The sequence below is a fragment of the Petaurus breviceps genome, unplaced genomic scaffold (assembly GCF_028583685.1).
Source record: "Petaurus breviceps papuanus isolate PSGF00001 unplaced genomic scaffold, PetGlider_PUasm1.0 154, whole genome shotgun sequence".
Classification (NCBI taxonomy): Eukaryota; Metazoa; Chordata; class Mammalia; order Diprotodontia; family Petauridae; genus Petaurus; species Petaurus breviceps.
Window position 1 is genome coordinate 1,714,138 of NW_027185715.1, and position 22,569 is coordinate 1,736,706.

The 22,569-nt window shown below is 49.8% G+C and overlaps 1 protein-coding gene across 2 annotated transcripts in view; it reads left to right on the forward strand.

Annotated features, from left to right (window-relative positions):
* LRP1 (LDL receptor related protein 1) overlaps positions 1-22,347 on the forward strand; it is a 97,162-nt gene extending 74,815 nt beyond the window's left edge. Inside the window, exons 64-87 of one of the 2 annotated variants that reach the window (XM_069079931.1) lie at positions 5,004-5,126; positions 5,316-5,441; positions 6,127-6,243; positions 6,930-7,036; positions 7,177-7,309; positions 8,739-8,858; positions 9,027-9,149; positions 10,140-10,283; positions 10,452-10,586; positions 10,711-10,830; positions 11,744-12,012; positions 12,961-13,139; positions 14,927-15,033; positions 15,402-15,518; positions 16,756-16,932; positions 17,387-17,527; positions 17,900-18,073; positions 18,275-18,436; positions 19,662-19,836; positions 20,015-20,116; positions 20,289-20,350; positions 20,666-20,756; positions 20,951-21,095; positions 21,351-22,347. In XM_069079931.1, the coding sequence (XP_068936032.1) occupies positions 5,004-5,126; positions 5,316-5,441; positions 6,127-6,243; positions 6,930-7,036; positions 7,177-7,309; positions 8,739-8,858; positions 9,027-9,149; positions 10,140-10,283; positions 10,452-10,586; positions 10,711-10,830; positions 11,744-12,012; positions 12,961-13,139; positions 14,927-15,033; positions 15,402-15,518; positions 16,756-16,932; positions 17,387-17,527; positions 17,900-18,073; positions 18,275-18,436; positions 19,662-19,836; positions 20,015-20,116; positions 20,289-20,350; positions 20,666-20,756; positions 20,951-21,095; positions 21,351-21,491 (3,290 nt within the window). In that variant the 3' untranslated portion in view covers positions 21,492-22,347. The remainder of the gene's footprint in view (positions 1-5,003; positions 5,127-5,315; positions 5,442-6,126; positions 6,244-6,929; positions 7,037-7,176; positions 7,310-8,738; positions 8,859-9,026; positions 9,150-10,139; positions 10,284-10,451; positions 10,587-10,710; positions 10,831-11,743; positions 12,013-12,960; positions 13,140-14,926; positions 15,034-15,401; positions 15,519-16,755; positions 16,933-17,386; positions 17,528-17,899; positions 18,074-18,274; positions 18,437-19,661; positions 19,837-20,014; positions 20,117-20,288; positions 20,351-20,665; positions 20,757-20,950; positions 21,096-21,350) is intronic. The other variant, XM_069079935.1, reaches the window with a different exon arrangement.
* The last annotated feature ends 222 nt before the right edge of the window (positions 22,348-22,569 follow it).

The window sequence follows — 22,569 nt, forward strand, 5'->3', positions numbered from 1 at the left end:
AGAGAAAGAGACAGAGATAGGGAGAGAAACGGAGAGAAAGAAAGACAGAGACAGGGAGACAGAGAAAGAAGCAGAGAGAGACAGAGATAGGGAGAGAAACGGAAAGAAAGAGGCAGAGAGAGACAGAGAGAAAGAGACAAAGAGGTAGAGAAAGAGGCAGAGAGACAGAGACAGGGAAAGAAACAGAGAGAAAGACAGAGGGAGAGAGAATTTCCAGACATTTTGAAACCACTGGAGGAAAGTGATATAAAATGTTTTAGGGGAAGTTGGAATACTTGCAATATTCATTTTAGAGATCTTAAGTCACTTTATTCATTGGGTAACATGATTCAGTTCGATTCAATTGAGAAATCAATTATTAAGCACCAACTATTTGGCAAGACCCAGAAGACATGAGGATTAGGGCATAACCACTGCCCTCCAGGGGATGGCACTGTAATGAAGAAATATTGCACCACATCGAATGTGATTGGGGTAAAAGAGGGGACTGTGTAATAAAGAAATAACAAATAAATGAATGAATAAGAGGAGGGAGAGATCCCTTTCCTGGGGAGAGGAGGGAATCATTAGGGGCTATTTCATGGAAGAAATAGTGCCGAACTGGGCTTTCGAGGAAGAGGAGAATTTCCACAGGGGACAGTGAGGAGGGAGTGGATTCCAGGCATCTGCCTGCATGAAATTTTGGAGGTAGGAGAAGGCAGGATGAGAATGAAGAAACAGCTCATGGTCTAGTCTGGCTGCAACAGAGAGGGTGGAGTAGAATGAAATTAATCTGGAAAGGTCAGTTAGAACCAGTTCGTGGAAAGCCTTAAATGTCAGGGGAATTAATAATAATAATTAATATTATATACAATAAAAATATCAAAGGGCAAAACAATATTTGACATGCCAAGCGTCTAATATATATATATATGCATATATGTGCAGAACACAATACATGAACATATCATTGCAGTATATATAGAGAAAAAAACAAAGCAACTCTATCAGTAATAATGTTTGAGTATAATAATACGTGCCTGATGGTCATAGAAACATCAAAAAGTACAAAACAGCCTGATATATGATTCAACGATGAGCAGCTACATCTGACCACACAAAGAACCACTTCTCCTGCAACATCATCATCTTTCCGATTCGAGGTTGGAGTTCTAGATCTTTCTAGATCTGTCGGCAATGGCAGAATCTGACTAGCAGCATTTCTAAACTTTCTGGCTTTTCTCTTTTTCCCTAGCAATCTCTCCAGATGAGGTTTTGATCCAGAAAGGCACTGCCTCTAAGTTCCACCTTCCCCCTTTTGTCCCGACTGGGGTCCTCCTAGGTCCTTGTTTCTTTATTCATCATTCGCTTTGCTCACAGCAGCTCGCTGGGTTGACTGGAAAGCAGGCTGGGTTTCAGCACTTTGGAGCTGCTGTTTGAACATTTGCACCTTCCCTTGGAGCCTTTTTTTTCCTAACCGTCAAAAGCGACAGTTTGTTTGAGGCTCCGACTGTTGCTTTATATTTACATTATGGAGATCTTGCTTTCTTGTGCAAGGGTCTGTCTCTGCCCTGCACCTCCCTGTGCAATTGCTTCTTTGGCCAAAATAGCTCACTTTTCTGTCTGGTTACCAACTCTCTGTACAGTTTCTTTTTCAAATTTCCAATCTCTCCAGTATTTTCTTAACACCCAAGCTTTCCCCGCAAAACTTGTTCACCTTACTTCAGTTCTTCATTACAGATTCGGGGCTCATACCACCAATTCGTTGTCTGTACTCTTTCCTTGGGCACCAGTTTTCTCTGAACCAGATGAGAATCTTCCTCAGATGCACTAGAAATATATATATATGGCCATCTAGCCTACAAGATGGAACATGTGTAACAGAAAATAGCTCTGTAACTGGTTCTTTCTTAATAGTAGTCTGATTGTATCAAGTGTGTGATATAAGTAATGGTTACTTAACTGATTTCGGTGTCTAGACTGACCTCTGTTTGCTAGCCATGCACGCTTCATTCCTGGGTGCTGATTCATTGAACACCAACCTTTCCCGTCCCCTTGTGGGCACGTTCATCGCTGAGGCATCCCTCCAGACCACAGCTGTAACCAGAGATAATTCTACCTCCCTTCTTGTATGTGCTGATGGTCATCTCACATCTGTCTTGCTTCTGTGACTCGTGTTCTCTAGGTCTTTTGTCTTGACAAATAGGGTGATTTTGTCTGTGCTCCCATCTCTTAAAATATATTCTCCGCTTTTATTTTTGCAATATGTGTTAGCACATACATGAGAAGATGTTTTGCAGTTACTGGAAAATTGGATTTTCCTGTGAAGCATCCCCGCTGGCTCGCTTCCCAACTTGTATTCTCACTCAAGGGTTGGGTGCCCAAAGAGAGGCCGCTACCCTCAAATTCTGAGAGTCCTGCAGGTCCCTACTCCTAAAACCATAGCTCACAAGCTTCCCATTAACCCACTAAACACATCATTCCCATCAGTCACTAGACATGATTATCACAAAGCAAGGACTTCTACTAAAATGGTATAGTAAGAATCGTGGTTAAAAACATTCTCTCCCCCCCCCCACATACACACACACCCCCACGTACCATAAACCTAGGGCTTACTTTCCCACCAATACACACCTCATTTGTGGGAGTAGTGAGCATAACCTTAAAATACATTGGCAGTGAGGGATGCATGTAGGAGACACCCTAAGGCGATGTGAAATGTACTGCCAGCCCTCGGCCTCTTTTCTCTCTGCACTGCTGTCTCCGTTGCTGGGGCTAATTCTCTCTTGAGTTCATAACTCTCTTTTTTTCTGCTGTCAAAGGTCAGTCTCCTTAAAGTCATTTCTGGTCTCAAGTGGCTGCCTCTCTGTCTGGAGTGTGTGTCTCTGCTCCCTTAGCTCTCTCTGCCTTGAATTCTCTTCTATTGACTCTCCTACCAATGGCCAGGCTGGCTCTGGCTAGGCTTGGTGCTCGTGCCATGGCCAATCATAGGGGAGGAGAGACAGTCCCCTCCTCCCTCTCTCAGAGGTGAAGAGCTCCGTTCTTCCCTTTCCCCCCACTGCTACCTTCTGCCAGAGCTGCCTCAGACTGTCTGGACGGGAGCGTGGCTTGTCTTTGGATGACATTGCTACCTTCTGATTCAGAGGGAGAGAGGTATTCATCCTTTACAAAGGGATAATAGGCTATAGACACCTCATTAACACATTATCATCTGTGATTACATCCTGTGTCTAAATCAACTGAACCTCCCCTCCCCGCCAAGGAAATTACATGGAGTTCCCCCTCCCCTTCCATCTGAATTAGGCTGCTTCATACACTCCTAAGCAATTGCTCAGATATTCTCATCTTTTCTATTAACTGCCCACAAGTCAAACGTTGATTCTCTGATATGGCATTTCTAAGCTGTGCTTTTATCTTGGATTATCCTCATCAGACCCTCTCACTTGGGGCGTTCTAACCCTGCTTTTTCTACGCAAGTCACAGATTGAGAAAGGGATTCCTCTTTGTGCTGAATGATGCTGAATCACCTGGCAAATACCATGCCAACCTTGGGCTAGGCCCACTGTGCAGAAACTTCACAAATTCAAAAGCCAACCCTCTGATAATTCCCATTTGATTATGCATTTTGTCTAGTTCAGATGCCTGCTGGGTTTTTAGTTATTCTTTAATAAACTGACTTCAGACTTCTACCATTTCTTTACTAGGAGAGAAATCTTGACCAGAGAAAATTCCAAACAGAGATAGACTTTTTGAGGTATAGGAAAGCTATACTTAACACTGCAAAGAGTTTTGGCATCTTTCTCTGACTTACCCACACCTCTAGGATTTTCTCTTGGCCATCATTCTCACTTAATACAATCTTCCAGCTTTTAAATAAACTCCTCTTCCTCAAAGAGTAATTTGGGGGTCTATTTTAAAGGACTAGCCCAGGGGTAAGGAACCTGCAGCCTTAAGGCCACATGTGGCCCTCTGGGTCCTCAAGTGTAGCCCTTTGAATCCTGCAGCCTCGAGGCCACATGTAGCCCTCCAGACTGAGTCCACATGTGGCCCTCTGACGGAATCCTGTGACTTTGAGGTCCCATGTAGCCCTCCAACCCTTCAAGTGTGGCCCTCTGACTGAATTCTGTGACCTTGAGGTCACATGTGACCCTCCAAGTCTTTGATTGCGGCCCACTGATGGAATCCAAGTTTGGATTCCGTCAAAGAGCCATGCTTGAGGACCTAGAAGGCTAAAAGTGTTCCTCACCCCTGGACTAGCTTCAGATGTCTCTGTCAGGAATTGTTTGAGTGGTCAACAAGATCTAGTAATTCACAAAACAGTCCCAGTGTTATCCTGCTAATTATCACTTTCTATTTTTCCCAGTTCTTTTTCACTTCATTTTAGCAATCTCATAATACCCTTATTCTCACACTCAGGATCTCCTCCCCAAATCAAGGACTCTGGATGACTTTATACCCAGTGACTCTACGATCATTATTAAACATGTCAGCTCCCATTTTGTCAAGTAATTCTCACATAAAAGTTATGTTTAGCAAACCAATAGCCATCAATGAATCCTTCAACATTCAGCATATACTGAATGAGAAGCAATGGGACAGTCGTCATATATGATTAATATCTATCAAATAAAGTAGTAAAACAGGCAGATTAATGTAATTAATCAACAGCAATGTCAGACACTTTTCATTGACGAGTCTCTGAATTTAAGTAGGTTTATAATGAGAGAGAAAATGTCTATGGGAAAAAACAATTCAGAAATCTCAGGTGCAAGGTGTGACCATTTTTATAGACATTTTTAAAACTCTTGGCAAAACCCCTTTTCCCCTGAGCCCTCGGACTGGTGGAAGTAAAGTGGTAGGAGGGTTCGGGGTGAAGGAGCAGTTGGGAATGAGGCCGTTAGACCACTGACCATCAGCTTGGGGGGCTAAGGCAAAAGGGGATTTATCATGATCGTGAGAAGTGCGGTGGGGGGGGGTGTTAGACTCTCTATCTCACTTCCCTGTCTTTCCCTAACCCCCAGCGGAAGTGACGTGTGCCCCCAACCAGTTCCAGTGTGCCATCACCAAGCGCTGTATCCCCCGGGTCTGGGTCTGTGACCGTGACAATGACTGTGTGGATGGCAGTGATGAACCTGCTAACTGCAGTGAGTGACCCCCCCCCCCCATCCCTTGAGTGTGCCAGCTCTGAATGAGCTCTGCCCACCTCCAAAGGCCCACTTCCCCAATTCTTTCCCCAACCCAATTGGCCAGGTTCTTCTCAGGCTCCTGGCCCCTGCGGGGGGGGGCCTCCTGAGAAGAGTGGTTTCAGGCTCTTTCTTTCCCCTGACCTGCAGCCCAGATGACCTGTGGAGTGGATGAATTCCGCTGTAAGGACTCTGGACGCTGCATCCCTGCTCGATGGAAATGTGATGGAGAGGACGACTGTGGGGATGGTTCTGATGAGCCCAAAGAAGAGTGTGGTGAGCTGGGCTTGCAGGGACTGATGGCTAAGTCAGAGTGAAGGGAGGGTGGAAGAAGAAAACACCAAGGTAGCACCATCAATGTGGCTCACCAGCTCACCCTGGGAGGACAAGAAGGGAGGGAAGGGGGCGGGGTATGGAGAAGAGGGTGCAGTTGAAGACAAGGAAAGGGTGGCATCATTAGTTTGGAAAGGCTGAAGACTGGCTCTTTATGCAATGTGAAGCTGCTGCCTGTTCAGCGACTCCCCTTCCCTGAAGCTTCAGGCTTATAGCCAGGGGTCTCTCCCACCCTCCTCCCTCTGATGTTGCCCCTCCCCCAATATGATCTCCCTCATACAGGGAACACTCACCTCAGCACAATGTCTCTCAGTAGTTTGTTACTGTCCAGTGTGGGTCAGTGTTACACCACACTTGTATGTCCCTTTCCCAAGGTCTTCTTCCACAGAGCACTTCTCCATGGGCTCTGAATCCTGACCCTCCTATATCCAACCCCCTGCCCTGATAAGGGGCCACCTGAACTCCCCGTGGCTGAGAGCTTGTACTCCCCTAAGTGACCCACTCATCTGAGATAACCCAAAGACAGCGATTTGTAAACGTTAAAGGCCTATATCAATATTAGCGGTCTGACCTCCCCATCGCTCACCCCTCGTGCTGCCCATATCTGACTTCCTCCCACCCTCGGCAGATGAGAGGACCTGCGAGCCTTATCAGTTCCGTTGTAAGAACAACCGCTGTGTCCCAGGGCGCTGGCAGTGTGACTATGATAATGATTGTGGCGACAACTCGGACGAGGAGAATTGCAGTATGTGCCCCCTCCCAGCAGCCTCGAGCATGCCCGCCCGCTCATTGCAGACGTCATAGGCACGGTGTCCCCATTCCCCTTCCAGGGCCCCTGCGTTGCCCAGCCAGCTTGGGCCAGGGCAGGCCGGGGCCAGGGGCCTCAGGCCTCCCTTCTCACCGCCCCCCCAGTTCCATGTCGTGTATTTCAGCTGTACCATTTCACCTCATCTCATGTTTCTCTCCATTTTCACACTGTCCTCTTGGGGTTGCAGAGGTAGGTGTCTCTAATACCCCCATGTTCCCAGATACCTTCCCACCCATACCCCAAGAGCCGTCCTTACTTCTCCTCTCCCCTGTGCTGTCTTTCTGCCTATCCCTCCAGCCCCCACAGCTTGTCTTTGTGATTCCCTCCCCAATTCCACGATCCATCCCTTAAGGGAAGGGGTGGGCAACAGTGCCTTCCAGATATCTCTCCCTGGAAGAGGGAGTTTGGGGGAGGGCCATCACTCTGTCCCAAGAGCTGTTCTCTAGAGAGTAGCAGGTAAGCATAGCCCTGTGGGGCTGGATTCTTAGTCCTAAGATAGCCTGGGTTTGGGAGGCAGATGCGTAAAGGGTGGTGAGGTCACCCCCTATCCCGAGTTTGCTAGGGGCTCCATGACTTCCCAGTGCATTCTCAGGCCTATCCCCTTGATGTCTGTCCTTCCTCAGCCCCACGGCCTTGCTCTGAGAGTGAGTTCTCCTGTGCCAATGGCCGCTGCATCGCAGGACGGTGGAAATGCGACGGGGATCACGACTGTGCTGATGGCTCTGATGAGGTGGGGAGGGCAATGCCACATATCCCTTGGGGACTTAAGGAGGGGGCCCAGGGCTCTCTAAGACCCAGTACAGGTAGCCCCCAGGGCCACTGGGCTGCCAAGGGCCCTGACCGCCAGGCCGCTTATCCCCCACCCCACAGAAAGACTGCACCCCTCGCTGTGACATGGACCAGTTCCAATGCAAAAGTGGTCACTGTATCCCCCTGCGCTGGCGCTGTGACGCAGATGCCGACTGCATGGACGGCAGTGATGAGGAGGCCTGCAGCACTGGTGGTAAGCAGCAGGGGGGCTACGTTCTGGCTTCCCAGCCCTCCCTTCCCTCACTCTTCAGTGTCAATCTCCTGACGCCCATCCTCTCGCCCTGCCCTCACAGTGTAGACAAGGGACAAAATGTTTCCTCTCCTCCACCAGTTCTGCTGGCTTTTCTCCACATGCTCCTCCCCGAGGCGGGCAGAGAGAGGGCCTTTCTCCTTTGAAGGCTGAGCCCTGGGCTTCAGGCTTCATCCACCCCCAGTCCTTTTCCTCCTCCAGCAATGCAAGTCAAGTCAACAGAGTGCACAGTTCCACTTCCTTACGGGGGTGAAGGTACAGGTTATTGACAGGCTTAATTAACTGGCTTCATTCCTATCAGCCCACTCTGCTTTCCACACAGCATGAACAGGCTTGTAAAAGCCTGGATCGGCTCTGCTGAGAAACTGCTCATTTTTCTCCATTCTGCCTAGTCCAAGTTCATCGCTGTCTCAGCCTTCAGTCTCAGTCTGAGCTCTCTTCCTCACAGCCTGTACCTGGCCTCTAGAGAATGAATGATCAGTCCCTCCTGTGCAGGCCTCAGATTTTCGTGTGATTCAACAGAAAGAGCATTGTCTCTGGAGCCAGAGAACCTGGGTTCAAATCCTGCCTGAAACACTTCCTAGCTGTGTGACCATGGGCAAACCACTTAATCATCCCTGGCCTTCAGTAAAATTAAGGAACTGGATTAGATGGTATCTGAGGTTTCAGATCTATGACCTAATTATTCTAATGGGCCTCAGGTTCCTAACCCAGGCTTGAGGTATCACAGAACTTAGAGTTAGGAGGTACTTCCTTGGGCATAGTCCAACCCGGACTCACCCAAAGAAGCCGCCTTATACAACACACCTCATCCAGCTGAGGTTTGAAGGCCTCCTCCTTGGAGAAGCAGCCCGTTCAAACGTTGTGCAACTCTGACTGTTAGAAGCGCTTCCTGACTTCACTGGCCTCTTGGAAGCCTCCATTCACTGCTTCTGATTCTGCCCAATCCCTCTTCCACAAAACAGACCTTCGGAGAGCTGGAACAGCATCATAGTAGGCTCTGGCTTCTAGGAAGTCCCCCTGGACTGTGCCTAGTGCATCCTACACATTGTTTTCTGCCCTCTGTCCCTCGCCTGTATGAGCTATTCAATAACCTGCCCTTGCATTTGAGATCTAAGGTTATTCTTTCTGGTGTGGCCAGTTGTGTGACTTGGGCCCTTCCCCTCTTCCTCATCTGCAGAAGTCTGCAGTTGGCTCCTTGGGTTGACCTAGAGGGCGTCCAAGGTCCCTTCCAACTCACTCTAAGCTGTTGTGATGTTATGAGTAGATGGTCTCTGAGGTCTCGACTGTCTCTTAAAAAAAAAGCAACAGCAACAACAACCAATCTAATCCCATGTCCTCTAACTTTTTTCCTTGCCACCCGAACCCAAAGTACGGACCTGCCCCCTGGATGAATTTCAGTGTAACAACACCCTGTGCAAACCACTGGCCTGGAAGTGTGATGGGGAAGATGACTGTGGTGATAATTCCGATGAGAACCCTGAGGAGTGTGGTGAGACTGACCATGGGAGATCCACCAAGAGAGGGGAGAGGGGAGAAGCAGGGTGATGCTGTCCCAGCATGGTGGGTCGGCATATGAAGCACCCTTCACTGGTTTGCTTGGGGCCCCCAGATTCCCTCTGATCCCCACCTCTTAGCCTGTTTCTGTTTCTACACCCAGCCCGCTTCCAGTGCCCCCCCAACAGGCCATTCCGATGTAAGAACGATCGGGTATGTCTGTGGATTGGGCGTCAGTGCGATGGGACAGACAACTGTGGAGATGGGAGTGACGAGGAGGACTGTGGTGAGAGGGCTTCTGGGGAAACTCTTCCTGGCTGGGTGAGGCCCAGGGTGGTAGAGGATAAGCTGTGTGAGTAGCGCAGAGGACGGCGGAAGTAGGGGGAAAGGAAAGGCTGCACTGGGAAAATATGGAGATGGGGGGGGGGCTGGTCACCAGCGAAGAAGAAGAGGATATCAGAGGAGGGAGAAAGCTGGAGGAAGGCAGTGGAGAGAGAAAGAGAACTATGGGGATGCAGCAGGTTGATTGAGGTAGTTAGGACCCCTGGTTACATGGAAGGTGAGGGGAGTGTGGGAAGATGGTTGGGGAAGGAAAGAGGGATAGGATTAGGGAAAGAGAAGATCTTAGGATCACGATTTAGAGTTTAAAGGGCCCTTATGGACGTCTAGTCCGACTCCTCCTTCCCCCCTATTTTACAGATGAGGGAACTAAGACCCAGAGAAGTGATTTGCCCAAAGTCACACAGATAATAAAAAACAGAGCTTAGATTCAACCTCAGAACCTCCAAGTCCAGCATTCCTCCCGCCGCACCTTGCAAATTCCCACTCCTGGGGAGCAGGGGGAGATAGGATTGTGGTCAGGGGGAAGTTTAGGAGAGAAGGGGATTTCATTGGAGTTAGATGGAGGGAGAGGAGAATAATGAGAGTAGTGGGGGACCTGAGGGCTGCAGAAGGAAATGGGAAGTAGGAAGGAAGGTGGGAAAGGATTGGAATATGAAGAAAGACTGAAGGGAGAAGAAGAGAGTTTGGGGCAGGTTACAAGGAAGAACTCTGGGAGAGGAAGGGAGACCATGGGTAGGAGGGGCTTTGGAATGAGAAATAAGGATCTGATTCCGGGGCATCCAAGAAGAAAAGAGGGCTCGGGAAGGCTGGCAGGAAGGGTTGCAGCAGCAGAGGAGGGTTGCCGAACACAAGATATTTCGAGGGTGAGGCTGAGGACCAGCTCTGCCATTGTCCGAGTTCCTGAACCCTTCCCTCTCCAATCCCCACCTCCCAGAACCCCCCACAGCCCAGTCTCCACACTGCAAGGACAAGAAAGCCCAGTTTCTCTGTCGGAATGGGCGTTGTCTCTCTGCCACACTCCGATGCAACATGTTTGATGACTGTGAAGACGGCTCTGATGAGGAAGGCTGTAGCCCTGGTACTGAACCATCTCAACCTTAATTTGTGGAGTGGGAGAAGGGGCCGCAATAAGGGACAGAGTCCTGGAGAGGAGCCCACTATGTCTGAAGATGGGGCAGGGGGACAGGGGAAGCTGAATTCCAGTGTGTCTCAGGGATGGGGGTCCTGATTACTTTTCCTCACCCAGACCCAAAGCTGAGCAGCTGTGCTGGGAATGGAAGTGTGTGTGGGGATGAGGCTCGGTGTATCCAGAGCCCCAAAGCCGTGTACTGTGCCTGCCGCCCAGGATTCCACACTGTGCCTGGCCAGCGTGGCTGCCAAGGTACGTTGTGTGTGTGGGGACAGAGGCAGGCTGGCTGCCCAGGCCTTGGTGGGGGCAGGGCTCTGGGCATGGCAGCATGTTGGGAACTCCCCACCCCCTTCTGATCACCCACACCCTCCCACAGACATCAACGAGTGTCTGAACTTTGGTACCTGCTCCCAACTCTGCAACAACACCAAGGGCAGCCACCTCTGTAGCTGTGCTCGAAACTTTATGAAGGTCCATAACACGTGCAAAGCAGAAGGTACGGGATCTCGGTGGGGAGAACACTGGGGTCCCCAGGGGCACAGACTAGGGATACTTCAGTTCTTCCCTGACCCAGCCTGAACTCAGCAGCTGCCCGGGCTCAGAGTACCAGATCCAGTTCAATTCACCCAATACTTACTGAGGACCTACTGTGTGCTCAGCCTAAGCTCTGTGTTGTGAGTGACAGAAATAAGACTGAGGCACAGTCCCTCATGCTCAAGACACTTAAAGTCGAGCAGGAGGGCAAGACCCATGTGCATGAAAAAGAGAAAAATGGCAGACAGCCTATGACGGGAGTGCAAAATTGGGTATAATTCACTGGGGTGAACTGTGGTCCCAAGAGTAAGTTCGAGGGCTCACTGTGGGCAGGAGTCTGCAAGAATGGGGAGGAGACTCTCTAGACAGATCCTGAAGTATTCGAGGATTTAGACACAGGGTTGGCAGGAGGGGAGGTCTTCAGGTACAGACAAACATCAAGAGGAAGAGGATCCTATAGACCAATGAGACAGTCAGGATGATTAAAGAGGAAGGTTTGAGCTGGAGAAAGAAAGTTGGCTATTTCTCAGTGGGGAAGATGGGCAGATCTTGGAGGGAAATGGAAATAGTACAGTACAGCAGAAAGCATTCTGGATTTGGAGTCAGAGGATCTGGATTCAAATCACGGATCTGTAATTTAATGTCTTTGTGACCTTGAGTAAGTCATATGCTCTCTATGAAATGAGGACTTGAGTTAGGTGGTTTCTGAAGTCCCTTCCAGCTGCTGAACTCAGATCTTATGGAATAATATGTCTGAAAGCAAACACGCCCTGTCCACAGGCCCCAACCAGGGCTAAAGCCCCAGATCCCTTTCATCATAGATACTTCCCTTCCTCCAGTACACACACCCCACCATCTACACTCTCCCCACCCAGGATCAGAGTACCAGGTCCTGTACATTGCGGATGACAATGAGATTCGAAGCCTGTTCCCTGGACACCCCAACTCTGCCTATGAGCAGGCATTCCAGGGTGATGAGAGCGTCCGCATTGATGCCATGGACGTTCACGTCAAGGCTGGCCGAGTCTACTGGACCAACTGGCACACAGGCACCATATCCTTCCGCAACCTGCCACCCACGGCTCCCCCCACCACATCCAACCGTCATCGGCGCCAGACAGAAGGGGGCGTCACCCACCTGAATGTGAGGGGATGGGAATGGAGGTGGGGTGGAGATTGACTGGATGGGGTCAGGAGAGACTGAAGCATCACTCATTGCAGTATTAGTGGATGGGAGTTTTCCTTAAAGTAAGGAGTATAGGACAATGTGAAAAGAGTGGGGGAAACAGAAAGGATAGCTGAGGGGGGTAGAAAAACAAGCTGTCCTGGGGCAATAAGGGACAGTGATCAGGATGGGAAGGGTGCCTTGAATGCAATGACCTAGTCTACAGTTAAAGAGTAGGGATCGAAAGTCCAAGCTGATCTAAAATCTGGCTGCAGGAGGCAATATGGTGTAGCATAAATGATGCTGAATTTAGAGACCAAGGATTAGGATTCAAATCTTAGCCCTGCTACTTAAAACCGATTAATGATAATGGGATACAAAGTAATCTATTACCACAATAAACCCTGACTATGGTCATTGTGTCTCCCAGTATCATCAAACAAGACAGGAATATTGGGAATGGAGGGGAATATCAGTGCCAAGTTAGACTTCTTGGAAGAGGTAAGCCAGGAGTGGAGTTTAGGAGCCAGAAGTGGTACCACCAACAGAAATGAGCAAATTGAGAGGACGTTCAGGTTTGAGGAAAATAATGTTCGGTTTTGAATGTATTGGGTTTGAGGTGTAGGAAGAAAATGTAAGTGATCTTCAGTCATTTGGAAAAGGAGGATAGAAAGTCAGAGGTGAGCCCATCCAGGTATATTTAGAAGTTATTCTATGGATTAGGAAGAGAATTGGGGAACAGGATCTTCCTAGAAGACTGCGCTAGGTGTCTACTGTGTGTCAGACACCGTACAAATTGTTAGGAATACAAGTATAAAAGTGAGACAGTCCCTGCCCTCCAGGAGTTTACATTCTGTTGGTTGATGAGGGATGGATAAGGGCTGAGGAATATTGAGCATCCCATAGACACACATATACCCTTTCCAGATTTCAGGGCTGAAGATGCCGCGGGGAATTGCCATTGACTGGGTGGCAGGAAATATATACTGGACAGACTCGGGGCGGGATGTGATTGAAGTGGCACAGATGAAAGGCGAGAACCGCAAGACACTCATATCTGGCATGATTGATGAGCCTCATGCCATTGTGGTTGACCCACTTCGAGGGTAAGGATAATAAGGAGACAGAATGTAGAATCTGAGTAAACACGAAACAGTGTTGGACGGAGGAGAAGACCTCAGCACAATCCTAGAATCTCCTTTTCTCCCTTCCTTCTCCCAGATTTCTACTTAATTTCTCCAAACTCATTTACTGACTAGTTTTAGAGTTGAAAAATTAGTGACTACTTCCAAGCATGGCCATCAGGAGTCCTCAAACATCCCATCTTCACATCTACCTATTGTGTCTTTCCCTTGGTTCACATATAGTGCTAAAAATTTTTTTAAATAATTTTTATTAGAGAGCCTAAGGGGGAAGAGACAATGAAGACACACACAAAAAAAATTCTCCAAGTTCTGAATTGGGGGTTTGCCTAGTCTATGGTTAAGAGTAGGGATTGAAAGTCCAAGCTCATCTAAAATCTGGCCACTGGAGGCAATATGGTGTAGCATAAATGATGCTGAATTTAGAGCCCAAGGATTAGGATTCAAATCTTAGCTCTGCTGCTTAAAACCTGTGACCTTGAGCAAAACCATCAACTTCTATAGACCTCACTTGATCTCTCTGGGCCACAGATGCCTCATTTGTAAAACAATGGAGTCAGAGTAAATGACCTCTAAGATCCCTTCCCAGTTCTGAATCTAGATGTTTCAGCAAGAAAGTCCCCTCCACTTCCAACTCTGATGACACTAAGTGTTTTGGCCAACCTAACTTCTTGGGTCCAGGGAAGGACCTCTGCTTATTCCAAAGCTCTACCTCCTTTCCCTGCTGTCATGCTCTGACCCTTCTCAAATGCATATTCATTGGTCATTACTAAGCATGGCTTTTATAAATCAGACTTTCACAAGATCCGGAAGCTGTTGTATAGGACAGCGCAGATGTACCCAAGGACACAGATTGTGGGGGAGAAGAGTTCCCTGTTCAACAAAAACATCTCAGAAAACTGGAAAAGTTTGGCAGAAATTAGATTAGGATGAGCTTCTTATACCACATACCATAATAATGTTCAAATAGATATGCAACTTAAATGTTACATCACAAAAGAATTAGAGAAGATGACTGGGGCAGGAGAGAGGGGGGAAGTTCTTAGACAAACAAGAGATAGAATTCATAAAAGGTAAAATAAACAATTTCAGTTAATACAGAATTAAGTTTTTCACAAACAAACTCAATGCTGCTAGAATAAGAAGAGAAACTACAGAGGTGAAAAAAATCTTTGCATCAATCAGATAGGTCTGATAAGAACATGATATCCAAGCTATATAGGGAATTTGCATATATAAGATGAAGAGCCATTCCTTTATAAATAAGTAGTCAGAGGCTGTGGAGAAACTTTTTTTAAAAAGAATTACAAGCTGTCAACAATCATAAAAATGTTCTCATTCTGGAATTTGGCCTCTGTGTAGCCCCCTACTTGGCATACAAGAACTCTCTTCTGCCCCATTCATCAGCTTGCTTGATCACACAGTTGAGGACTTTTCTGATTCCAAAATCAAGGTTTTCTCCTGGTTGCCCCTGGGTGATATCCATGGCTCATAGAAAGAGTTGACTTTCTTTGCTGATTTCTACTTGGGCTTATCATCACCCTTTGAGGATGCTGGCTTGAATCCCTGAGCAAGGAGACCTCCCCAAATCAATTTAGTCTCTTTTTAATAGAAGGTCTTTCAATTGTGTCTTAGAAATGATAGAAGGGGGCATAAATGGTCACCTTGTTTGCTTCCCTTTGACAAGCTCCTACTGCATACACACAGCCCATAATCATACGCCAACACACACTTGTATCCTTCTCCCCTAGCACCATGTACTGGTCAGACTGGGGCAACCACCCGAAGATTGAGACAGCTGCCATGGATGGGACCCTCAGGGAGACACTGGTACAAGACAATATTCAGTGGCCCACAGGTATGCAAAGCAGGATGGAACTGGGAGAGTTCTGCACTGGGGCAATGGTGGTGGAACAGCAGCGCCCTACATCTAGCTTTGAATTCAGTGGTTTGAAGGCCTTGAAAGTTAGAGGGACCGCAGCTTTGCCCCATTGGTTTGGACAGTCAAGTGTACAGAGGCTTACCGTTGGGAAGGTCCTTTGGAGACGATGACGTGTGAAGGACGGGAAGTGAATGTGAACTTCTGTGCATGTGTGTTTGTGTGCATGAGAGAGGTGGAGAGAAATCCTTTCCTGACAGACAGCACGATTCTGCTGTCTCTGGCTCCATGGGAGTAAAGTTACTCCCATCATGCCTTCATGATGTGCTCTGTCCCAACTCCCCCAGGCTTGGCGGTGGATTACCATAATGAGCGGCTGTACTGGGCAGATGCTAAGCTCTCCATCATTGGCAGCATCCGGCTCAATGGCACTGACCCTGTGTTGGCTGCTGACAGCAAAAGAGGTGAGGGGCTTTCCAGGGCACCAGGGGAGGCCTGAACTGAGGGGGATGGAAACATCCTGTCCTGTAACGCTCCATCCTTTTCATTGGCCGCCCCGCCTGTCTCTTCAGCTTCTCTGCCTTGTTCCTGTCCGTCCTCCTCAAGACTGAGCTCTCCTTGGAGCTCCTTACTGAGAAGGTGTTCCCTCCTGCCTGCCCCTGCCCCCAGGCCTGAGTCTGGACTTTGAAACTTGAATAGAATTCTAGTCAGTCCCAGGCACTCTGGAGGACATGAGGCTATATAAGACAGTGCTTGACCTTCAGGAGCTTAGGGTACAGTGGGGGAGATTCATGTACACCGTAACTCATATTCAGGGCAAGCTGCACTAAATGCCAAGGAGTAATGCAAAGTGGGGGCAGAGGGAGGGGGGACATCACTTCTAGCTGGGTGATTTAAGAAAGCACCATCAAGGACACTCCATATGAGTTAGGCCTTGAAGGATGGATAGGATTTCTATAGGTAGAGATGGGAGGGGTGGGAAATAGCAATGAAAGCAAAATTATAGAGGTGGCCAAGAACATAAGTACATGGGGAACAATGAAATTCAGCTGGGGAGCCATGGCAGAGGAGGCTGTCGAGGTAAGTTAGGACCAGGTTGTAGAGGGCCTCGAGTGCCAGACTTAAGAGTCTGAAATCTATCCCCGTAGCCAGTGTGAAGCCATGGAAAGTCTTTGAGCAGGGGATTAATCTGGCATTGCTGTGCAGGCTAGATTGGAGGGGGAAAGAGGCAGGGAAAAGTTAGGAAGCCTCTGTTATAGCCTAGATATTAAGTAATAAGGAACTGAACTAGAGTGATGACAGGGGGAACGGGAAGGAGGAAGGGAGACGCGAGAAAGCGCTCCCAGGTAGAACTGACAGGCCTGGATGAATGACTGAATGTGGGGGAGGGGGACAAAGGAGAAGAAGTGAAAGCCTGGGTGTCTGGTAGAACCTGGGTGTCATGGACAGAAATAGGGAAGTCAGCAGGAGGAAGCAGTTGGGTTTATTTTGGGGGCAGACGAGGTGGTGATAATATAATATGTATAAACCATTATGTATATGGCAATTAAGGTGCTAGCATTAGGCTGACCATTCAAGTGGCAGTGTCCAGTAGGCAGATGTACATACATGGCTGGGGGTTGAGACAAAGGTTAGAATTGGAGATGGGCTTGAATTATTTTCATCTTTGCTCTTACCCTCCTTTTCCTGTTCCTTCCACAGGTCTCAGTCACCCCTTTAGCATTGATGTCTTTGAAGATTACATCTATGGCGTCACCTACATCAACAACCGGGTCTTCAAGATCCATAAATTTGGACACAGTCCCTTGATCAACCTGACTGGGGGCTTGAGCCATGCTTCAGATGTGGTCCTGTATCATCAACACAAACAGCCTGAAGGTAGGGGACTTGGAAGTAGGGGAGTGTAGCAAAGAGGGGGCTTAGTAAGTGTTCAGAGGGTGTCAGAAGAGCAGAGGGTCTTCAAGATGGAGGAGAGGTGTAACCTCAGATCTGATGGTGGTGGCCCAGGGCATGGGAGATTGAGTACTGGGTCCTGAACATTTTTGGAATGGAAAGGGAGTTTCTGGGATATAATAGGAAGAGGAGGAAATCATGGAGAGATGGGGCATCTTGGGTCTTGTGGGTGAAAGGACATGGATAGAGGAGATTGGGGGTGGGGTGGGAATACTGAGTCCTGAGGGTCACAGGGCCGGAAGGGAATGTCCTTGGAATTAGGATCTGGTGGAAAAAGAAGAGTCAGGAGGGCCTGACCTAATCTGGTATCCTGAGTCTTTTGCTGAAGTGCTGAGGAAGGGTCCTTTGTACTTCACCCCCAACCATGTCCTCTTTGCAGTGACTAATCCCTGTGACCGAAAGAAATGTGAATGGCTTTGCCTACTGAGTCCAAGTGGCCCTGTCTGCACCTGCCCTAATGGGAAACGGCTAGATAATGGCACCTGTGTTCTGCTGCCCTCACCTACCCCTCCACCAGATGGTATATGCCCACCTTGGGATCTCTCACCTCTTACCCTCAACTCTGGGACCTCCCTGATGCTCGGCCCCCAATCCTTGACCTCTATCAGGTGTTTCCATATCTCACCCCAGAGCTGGGACCCCTGTCCCTTGCCAGCTAGATCTTCTATCACAACCAATCGTCCTAACCCTCTGGGTTTCACCTGCTACTGGATCAGTCATTGATCCCAGTCCCAACTCACTGACCCCCATGAATAACTTGTGACCCTCAGGAGGTCTCCCCACCGCCTCCTGTCCAAGATCCCAAATTCCCAATTGATTCCTCCAAGAAGAGGGGTGTGCACACACCTGTTGGGGGGAGCCCTGTGTTACCTCTGAACACTGCCTCCAACAGCACCAAGGCCGGGTACCTGTAGCCTCCAGTGCCTCAATGGTGGCAGCTGCTTCCTCAATGCCAGGCGTCAGCCCAAGTGCCGCTGCCAGCCTCGATACACAGGCGACAAGTGTGAACTGGACCAGTGCTGGCAGTACTGTCAGAATGGGGGAACTTGTGCTGCCTCACCCTCTGGTATGGGCCATCCTTGCTGTCTCACCCCCTTTCTCTGCCTCAGTTCCCCCCTCTTCTCTTTTTCTTCTCCTTTGTTCAGCCTCCCTCTCTTTGTTTCTCTCTTTTCTCTTGAGCTCAGTTTACCCCTTTCTCTGTCTTGGTACCCTTGCCCCTTCATTTTCTTGGCACCCCATCTTATCTTTTCTTTTCCTTGCCCCTCAGGCATGCCCACGTGTCGGTGCCCGACAGGCTTCACAGGCCCCACATGCAACCAGCAGGTATGTGCAGGATACTGCACCCACAATGGTACCTGCTCCGTCAACCAGGGCAACCAGCCCCAGTGCCGGTGCCCGCAAGACTTTCTGGGGGACCGGTGCCAATTCAGTAAGTTCCATCTGCCTCCAGGAAGGTAGAAGGTGGGGTAATGAGGACATAGTGGGGCTGCCAGGATGAGGGGAGGACTGGAAACGGATGGAGGATCTGCTGGAAGGACCGGGGGCACAGCATTCATTTCCACTCTCTGCTGGTGTCTCCTCTATGGAGCGAGGGTTACAGGGAGGCAAGCAGACGTTCCATCTTAGAAAGAACCTTTGAATACTTTTTGTTGTCATCGCTCAGTCCTTTCGGTCGTGTCCGACTCTCTGTGACCCCATCTGGGGTTTTCTTGGCAAAGATGCTGGAGTGGTTTGCCATTTACTTCTCTAGCTCATTTTACAGATGAGGAAACTGAGGCAAACAGGGTTAAGTGACTTGCCCGGGGTCACCCAGATAGTAAGTGACTGAGGCCGGATTTGAACTCAAGAAAATGAGGCTTCCTGGCTCTATCCACTGAACCACCTACCTGCCCTTTTGAATAATTAGAGCAGTCTAAAACCGGGCTGTGAAAGTGAGGTCCCCTGGTATCAGAGATTTTCAAGAAGAGGCTAGAAATATTGTAGAAGAGATTCATGCATCAAAGTAGGAGGCTGGACTAGGTGAACCTAAGGCCCTTCTAGCCCTAAAGTTCTATGATCAGTGAACTTGGAGTGACAACCTAGCTGGGTGCAAGGTTGAGTCAAGGAGCCGTATTAAGGGCTCAGATCAACGAGGGTCTGTTAAGTGCTTACTATGTACCCGGTACTGTGCTCAGCCTTGGAGATCCAAAGAAAGACCCAGACAGCCCTTGACCTCAAGGAGTTTGCATTCTGATGGGGAAGACAACATGCAAACAGCTGTACAGTCAAGCTATAGACAGGAAAAATGAGGCAGTGTCAGAGAGAGAAGGCACTAAGATTAATGAGGACAGGGAAAGGCTTCCTGGAGAAGGTAGGATTTCAGCTGGGCCCTGAAGGAAGCCAGGAGGCAGAGATGAGGAGGGAGCCTTATTCCGGGCATGGGAGACAGCCAGGGAAAATGGCCAGTTGGGAGATGGGAGTATCCCGTGGGAGAAGCATCAAGGAGCTGGTGTCACAAGGGAGAGTGTAGCCCCTGGTGGGAAAGGAAGGGTTTACGCTGGGAGGGTCACTGGAGGAGGAAGGACGACGTTAGGAGAGATGGGGATGGGCAAGAATGTGAAGGGATCATCTCTCCTTTTCTCTCCCACTCCTTCCCTTGACTCTGACCCAAACAGAGAAATGCTTTGACTACTGTGAGAACCTCGGGGTGTGCCAGATGGCCATAGACGGCACCAAGCTGTGCCGATGCACAAACCAGTTTGAGGGAGCACAGTGCCAGGTGGACAAATGTAGCCGCTGCCTGGATGGGGCCTGTACTATCTCTAGGCAGACTGGGGACGTCACCTGCAAGTGAGTGGAGGGGAGAGGTCTGGACCATTCCCTTTCCTGCAGCCCTGCCTCCCTATCTCCTCACCCTTTCGCCCCATCCTCACTCACTACCCCCTACCCCAGTGTAGCCCCCAGCCCCTGCCCCTCTCCCTGCAGCCCAGCCTTTCAGGACCCTCAGCTAATTCCTCCCTTTGAACAGCTGCTCCGATGGCCGGCTTGCCCCCAGCTGTCTCACCTGTGATGGTCACTGCTTCAATGGAGGCACCTGTACAATGAACAGCAAACAGATACCAGAGTGCCAGTGAGTTCTAGGGAGCCTGAGATGGCCTGGGTATCCCTCCTTGACCACACCAGTCTACCACCAAGGGACACCTTGACCCCTCTTTCACCATCCCCATGTACAACTTCCTCTGGGGACTCTCTGGGAAGATGGAGGACTATGCCAACCATTCCTGTCTCGACTTCCTTCCTAGGTGCCTTGCCCCAAATACAGGCCCGCGGTGTGAACAGTTAATCAACAAGCCACAGACTGGCCGTAGGTTTCAGGGCTATGGGAAGGGGGGTGTGGTAAGGTGAGGAGGGCGGCGGCAGGGGTCCAGCTGCTGAACGGAGCAGAATCAAAGTGGGGAGAGGAGACCTGACACCACTGAGTCCAACCTGTTCCTGAGCAGGATCTCTGACCGCTGACAAGTGGTCATCCAGCCTCCCCTCGAAGGCCCCACTGGGGTGGCACTGGGGCCCTCGCTCAGGACATCGGAGGGTTCTGGGACAAGTTCCTGAGGGACAGAGGCAGGGCCCCTCCCAGGCCTGAGGCCCTCCCGACTGTCCCCCTCTTTCCTCCCTCCTCAAGGTATAGCCTCCATCCTCATTCCACTCCTGTTGCTGCTGCTGCTGTTTCTGGTGGCTGGAACTGTCTTTTGGTACAAGCATCGAATCCGTGGGTGAGTGGGAAAGGATCTCCTTCAGGGGAGGAGGCTGGGGGATCAGGCCCTTGAAGCCTTGTGATGTCTTCTGGCCAGCATCCTTCACTGGCTTCCTCTTCAGCGCCTCCCAAGCCTTGCCAATGGCCTCATCACACCTCAGCCTTCTTCTCCTGACCCTTTTGCCATTATTGCCCTTCCCTCCTCCTCCCTAGGGCCAAGGGCTTCCAACACCAGCGAATGACCAATGGAGCCATGAATGTAGAGATTGGGAACCCCACTTACAAGATGTATGAGGGTGGGGAGCCAGATGATGTTGGGGGCCTGCTGGATGCTGACTTTGCTCTGGATCCTGATAAGGTAGGCAGGATTGGGAAAAGGGCAGGAGAAGTGGGGGAAGCACAGAAGGCCTCCTGGAGTGAAGATGGTAGGATCTGGGCATGATACAGGAGCTAGTGAATGGAACATGGGGAGCCAGCCTGAGGAGGGCAGCAGGGGTGAGACAGAACACAAGGAACTTGGATTTGGAGGGTCGAGGTGGGAGGTAGTGGTGGATCAGGGCAGGCAGGGTATGGCAGGAAGGGTTTCCCCCTGACTCCCTTCTATTCTCCACAGCCTACCAACTTCACGAACCCCGTGTATGCCACCCTGTACATGGGTGGCCACGGTAGCCGACACTCACTGGCCAGCACCGATGAGAAGCGGGAACTGCTGGGCCGGGGGCTTGAGGATGATCTGGGCGACCCCCTGGCATAGGGGCGCCTGCCCCACCCTAGCCTGGACCCCAGAGTTACCTTTCCCCCTACCATGAGAAATCCTTTTAAACTTTCCCTTCCTCTCCTGAGTACTCCTCCCTCCCCAAACCCGGCTCCCTGGCCGATGTATAAATGTAAAAATGAAGGAATTACTTTTTATATGTGAGTGAGCGAGCGAGCGAGCGAGCGAGCAGTGTTATCCCCTCTCCGTTGTCCTCCCTCCCTTTCCTCTGCCCCCCCCCAATGCTGCCTTCCGGGGTGAGGGGCAGGGAGGGCTCTGGGGGTCTGTGCAGCTCAGACATGGGGCTAAAAGGGGGAAAGGTATCTCTCCTCCACTACCCCCCCCACCAGACTGCCCTAGGGCAGGGGAGAGTTAGAAGCTGCCACCCCATCCTACCCTGTACAAGACACTTTGTTGAGGAAATCCACCCTTCTCTCCTGGCCTCCAGTTCCCCAAAGGCTAATCTGAGGGAGGAGGAAACATTTACAGCCTTGGGGTGAAGGGGGACCTCCAGCCAAAATCAAAGCTAATCTTATTTCTAGTCTTATTTGGGGGTGGTCACATCCTACCCCTGGCCTGTCTAAGATGGATGCTGCCCTGGCCTCCCATCCCAGACAGAACTCCCCCCCATCCCAGACACCCCACTTCCTCCCATCACTGTGGCTCCCACAGTTGGGAATTTTTTTGGGAAACAGCCCCTCCGCACTCCTCAGGGTGGCTGAGGAAATCCTGGGGCACTCCTAGGAAGGAATGGGCAGCCCCTGTTTTGGGGATATGAACGTTTTAATAATTTTTGCTGAATTCCTTTACAACTAAATAACACAGATATTGTTATAAATAAAATTGTAAAAAACTAGGAGTTGCAATTGGCCTCTCTGTTAGGGGAGGAAATAAGAGGGGGAGCGGGGTGGAAAAAACTGATGGGGGATGCATTTGCTTATTCTGACCACCAGAGGGAGCAAACACTACCCTAGTCCCACAAAAGGCAAAGCTTTTTTCCCCCTAGCCTGTCTGTGCCTTCTCCTCTACCTTCCTCTGTGTGTCTGTCTACAAAGCCTTCCAACTGCTTCCTCTAATT